Source organism: Verticillium alfalfae, genomic scaffold (assembly GCF_000150825.1).
Source record: "Verticillium alfalfae VaMs.102 supercont1.10 genomic scaffold, whole genome shotgun sequence".
NCBI lineage: Eukaryota > Fungi > Ascomycota > Sordariomycetes > Glomerellales > Plectosphaerellaceae > Verticillium > Verticillium alfalfae.
The window spans coordinates 1,230,581-1,235,511 of NW_003315029.1; the positions used below are offsets into that span (position 1 = coordinate 1,230,581).

At 56.6% G+C, this 4,931-nt stretch overlaps 2 protein-coding genes across 2 annotated transcripts; one reads left to right on the forward strand and one right to left on the reverse strand.

The window, feature by feature from the left end:
• Window positions 1-1,613: 1,613 nt before the first annotated feature.
• On the reverse strand, window positions 1,614-1,987 carry VDBG_07822 (predicted protein; the record flags this gene model as incomplete). The annotated part of the gene is made up of 2 exons (XM_003002317.1): window positions 1,614-1,822; window positions 1,876-1,987. The coding sequence occupies 2 exons, from the start codon at window positions 1,985-1,987 to the stop codon at window positions 1,614-1,616; spliced, it is 321 nt and encodes a 106-aa protein (XP_003002363.1).
• A 1,042-nt stretch (window positions 1,988-3,029) lies between these two features.
• VDBG_07823 (guanine nucleotide-binding protein subunit beta) lies at window positions 3,030-4,244 on the forward strand (the record flags this gene model as incomplete). Its single annotated transcript, XM_003002318.1, has 4 exons — window positions 3,030-3,054; window positions 3,165-3,883; window positions 3,957-4,166; window positions 4,224-4,244. 4 exons carry the CDS (start codon window positions 3,030-3,032, stop codon window positions 4,242-4,244), a joined length of 975 nt encoding a protein of 324 aa, XP_003002364.1.
• Between the last annotated feature and the right edge of the window lie 687 nt (window positions 4,245-4,931).

Consider the following 4,931-nt stretch of genomic DNA (forward strand, 5'->3'; position numbering starts at 1 on the left):
CCCACCACGGCGTGGTGTAAATGTACGAGTGAGACTTGTGTAAGGCAAGCGCCAGGGAGCTAGTCGGCATGCTGGCGGACTCTGAATTGTCTTACCGAAACGTCTGCCGTGCTGGCGAAGGTTATCAGATGTTAAGGGTAATACGCTGAAAAAGAGTTGGGCTCGTCCGTTCTGACGCAATTACAGCCGATCTACAAGCCACGAAGCAACAGGCTAGACCATTTCCTAGTCGAGCAACAGACACTGTCAGGGCCGTAGTTGGATACCAGCAAACCATGCCCAGTGCCTACGAGGCCTAGCATAAAGAGCGGCAGTTGGAAAAGTCGCGATGTAGCTGGTTTTTAGTTGTACGTCTCGACAGCATCTTCGTGTGACAATCGAGATAGCTGTGATGACATTATGGACACGGTCACACGACGTAAACAGAGGAATGGCGATACAAATACCAGTGGCACACAGCACACGGCTACGCCCGCCATCCGCCGTCAAACAAAAGCAACGGAGCATTTTGCAGTGTGAGATGGGTGTCTCGGCTGGGTGTGTAGCCGCCGCTTCCTGCCCTCGACAATGGACAAGGTAGGAAAAGCAACCTGCGGATCCAGTCTGCTGGTGCAGAGCAGCAACAAGAAAGCTGCAAATCACCGAATGACGAAACGGCGGGTTTGGAGTGGCAGTCAAGAGTCAGGCAAAGCCTGGCACAGCGAGACGCGGGGCTAAGTCTGCCTGACACTGTCTGAAGGTTGCTAGTATCGGGCGACGGTGGGAGCATGACGGCTCGAATCACACGAAACCTTGAAGCCACCCGTCTTTCGGTGGTGATAGCGTCGGGATGAAATCACAGTCCGGATCCGCTCGATAATGCCCTCAGACGGTTTGGCTCAGTCAATGCGATGCTCGCCTCCAATGGATTTGAGCGCATTGTCGAAAAAACAAGTACCGGAGGGATTCCATTGGCAATTTCGTCGTGATCGGTTTGGCGGAAGAAGGCAGTCTACTACTGAAGGCAGTCTACTACTACTCCTCCGCTTGCTTACAAACAAGACTACCTGTATCTCCCTTAGGTACCCTGGCTGAATCTTTCATGCTCCTTTTGAGTTGATCGCTACCGACGCAAGCTTGCCCAAAAAAAAAACGCCCCCACCTTCCACATCTCCCCGGTGAGGCCGGCTCTCAAGCCAAGGACCCGTTGCACGAGTACTGCTATCCAGGAAATGCGCGGGGAACCGTGACTGACTGTACCCGCGTCGTCTCTGCAAGGCGTTAGGCTTCTGGATTGTCAAAGGTCTTGCTCCACGCCCAAGTCAGCATTCTCGAGAGGCGTTACATAGGGTCAAAGATGTGCCGAATGCACACTTGAGGTACCACGTACCTGCTAACCATGGAGCTCCCACCCCGGCAAGTCATCCACGATCCGCCATTCACTAGTGCCTGCCCCAGGGATGTGGTAGATCACCTACAGTGTGTATAGCACCACGGACGCACTGCTGACAACCGTGGTGCCTGCGACTTTCCAGCCAGTCTGCAGCCCGCTGGAGTGCTTGCATCGAGGGGAGAGAAGGGCGCCCGGCACTGTCCACGCTAGCAATGCCAATCTCTCCGTGTCGCAACCAAATTCACCCCCCTCCCAAATTTCCATGATCCTCCACCGAAAAACCCGCTTGGCCGTTACCCTCACCTTTCCAGACCAAGCTCGGCCCCGCCTCGTCTCCTGCTGGGTCGTCATTCGTTGCGTCTCCAGTCCTCGATGTCTCTAGTGCTTGTGCTTTACGCTCGTCTCGTCTTCCGCCCCCGTCTTCTCCATCGGGCATCAGGCCTTCGAATTCTACGATACGACAAGAGTGTGCGGTCCTGACGAAACGATTGCCCCTAGCACACCATTGCAGCAAGCATTGCACTGGCCAGACGAATCGTCATTTCTGTTGGCGAGAGCATCGAGCTTGGAATCTTCCCGGGGCAGGGGATAGACACAGGGCACCATCCGGGCCATCGTGCGCGGCCCTACAGTCAATTATTGGACAGTCCCCCGCTTCCCCTTTTGGCCAACAAGCGAAGCAGCAGGTCTGTAGGCGTTGATCGCATGGGAGCTCCAGCGGGAACAAAGAAACCGAAGCTACCTACCTGCTGCAGGCATCGCGGAGGACCATAATTATACCTGTGCGCCCAGGCTGTCGCGGGCTTTTTGCCAAGGTGTGAAAATAAAACCCGGCAAGCTCTGTCAAACCCTGCTTCGACAGAGCTGTTCTCTCTGCTTTTCAAGCTGGCTCGACTACCTAGGTACCTAATAAGCAAAGCCTACAGCTCTGGGTACCCATCCGAGGCCCGAAAGTCTTCGCATACCCTTCTCCCACGTCCCGGCGTCCTGACAACCTGTACGCACGCACTCGGGGACCTTTTCTTATTTTTCCTACCCGAGCAAGGCATGCAGCAGGTGCAGTAGGCTTGCCTCAATTTGGGTGTCCTCCCAGCGCAACCCCCAGCTGCGAGCACCAGCCAGTCCCAACGCCGTCCCCCCCGAGCCGTCCCCACTCTCCACCATTGACAAGCCAGCCAGGCCACCAGACCACCCAGGGCCACCCCCAGCTAATCATTTCCCTCTTGCCCAGAAGCTGATCTTACTGGCTCGCGCGCGAACCCCCCTCCCCTGAGCTTGCATTCCCCCTTCCCATCTCATCCCCCATCAGCCAACACTGGACCGTGGACTGGGCCACCCACCGCCGCAACCACCACCTCTCTTTTCTTTCCTGTCCTCTCCACTGAGACTTCGCCAATTCAATTCCATCGACGACCTCCTCCGCCGCCGCCCACCCCCCCCCGTTGCCCAACGATCGACGAACAACCGCCATCCCCTACCGTCCACCCTTCCCCTCCTCCCATCTCTCACCCTCTCCGAGTCGTTCATACACGTCCGATCTTCGTCGCCATGAATTCGCAATCTCCAAACGACGTGTCGCCCGAGGCGATGCAGGCGCGCATTCAACAGGCGCGCCGCGAGGCTGAACCCTGAAGGACCGCATCAAGAGGAAGAAAGGATGAGCTTGCCGACACCACACGTCAGTTCGCTCCCCCCCCCTTATCGTCCATATACCCATCTCCCGCCGAGATGCTGTCCGCCCGGCGACTCTGTCGCGTCGTCCGAGAGAACCCCCACTGACAATTGACAACAGTTCGATCCGTTGCCCAACAAGCCCACGAGCCGATCCCTAGGGGCCAGCTCATGAAGGCCAAGCGTACCCTCAAGGGCCACCTCGCCAAAATCTACGCCATGCACTGGTCGACCGATCGCAGGCACCTCGTTTCCGCCTCGCAAGACGGCAAGCTCATCATCTGGGACGCCTACACCACGAACAAGGTCCACGCTATTCCCCTGAGATCCTCATGGGTCATGACTTGCGCCTACGCCCCTAGCGGCAACTACGTCGCCTGCGGTGGTCTCGACAATATCTGCTCCATCTATAACCTCAACCAACAGCGCGATGGCCCCACGAGGGTCGCCCGCGAGCTCTCTGGCCACGCCGGTTATCTCTCTTGCTGCCGCTTCATCAACGACCGGAGCATACTGACGTCCTCTGGAGACATGACTTGCATGAAGTGGGACATTGAGACGGGACAGAAGGTTACTGAGTTCGCTGACCACCTCGGCGACGTCATGAGCATCAGCCTCAACCCGACAAACTCCAACACCTTCATCTCCGGTGCCTGCGATGCCTTCGCCAAACTCTGGGACATTCGTGCCGGAAAGGCGGTTCAGACTTTTGCCGGTCACGAGTCAGATATCAACGCAATCCAGTTCTTCCCGGACGGCCACTCATTCGTCACGGGCTCCGACGATGCCACCTGCCGACTGTTTGATATCCGTGCCGACAGAGAGTTGAACCTCTACGGCGTATGTACCCTGTTCCCCACAACGATGGCCTCCCTCCAACGCGAACCCTTGCTGACAAATCGTCCACGTACAGTCCGAGTCTATCCTCTGTGGCATCACCTCCGTCGCAACCTCCGTCTCCGGCCGCCTGCTGTTTGCCGGCTACGACGACTTTGAGTGCAAGGTCTGGGACATCACCCGGGGCGAGAAGGTCGGTTCGCTCGTCGGCCACGAGAACCGTGTCAGCTGCTTGGGTGTCAGCAACGACGGCATCAGTCTGTGCACAGGCTCTTGGGATTCTCTTGTGAGTGCTGTGTCTATGAAACTATGTTCGTTCCCTACGTTGCTAACCTCGGCGTAGCTCAAAATCTGGGCGTACTAGAATCGCCTCGACAAAACGGAAGCACCACAAAATACTTTCTGGAAACACCGGTCCCAGTGCTCGCAACTCCCTGCTAATCCCAACACGAGTGGCTTTTCCATCGCCACCTAATTGCCGACCTCTACGCCACCAACCCCCCCTTTCTAATGCGCGAGTGCTGGCGCAGCCGGGACGAAGTCACGATACACCTGCTCATAACCGCCTCTCGCTTCTCCTCCTCCACAACACTATCGGCTGCAGCAACCCTCCGCCATTGACGTTGCACTGTTGGCGACCCTCTGCACCATAGTTTTGTTTCTCTCCCTTACTAGCACTCAGACCGCTAGTATCGACGACTGTATCACACTTGAGAGGTTTTCCCATGTTCTCTTTTTTTCAATCCATGTACGCTTCATAAGTCTCCCCGCTATGCCTGTCGCCGACGACGATGGGATAGCTGAGGGAGATTGCAGGACCGAGGCGTTGATACCCACCTTTCACCAAAATCAGCCCTTTCACGGCCGACGCTCGCGCTTCTGATCTCTCCTAGGCTTGTCCACGCGCATCGGCAAGTTAGCACGACAAGGGTCAATGGTTACACCTATCCCTCAAACGCTTCTACACCAGTCCTATTGCACGGATCCCCTAACTGCGATGGGTGCTCGTTAAGTCAACCAACTCGGATTCTCTTCGTTGCGCGTCACGAGA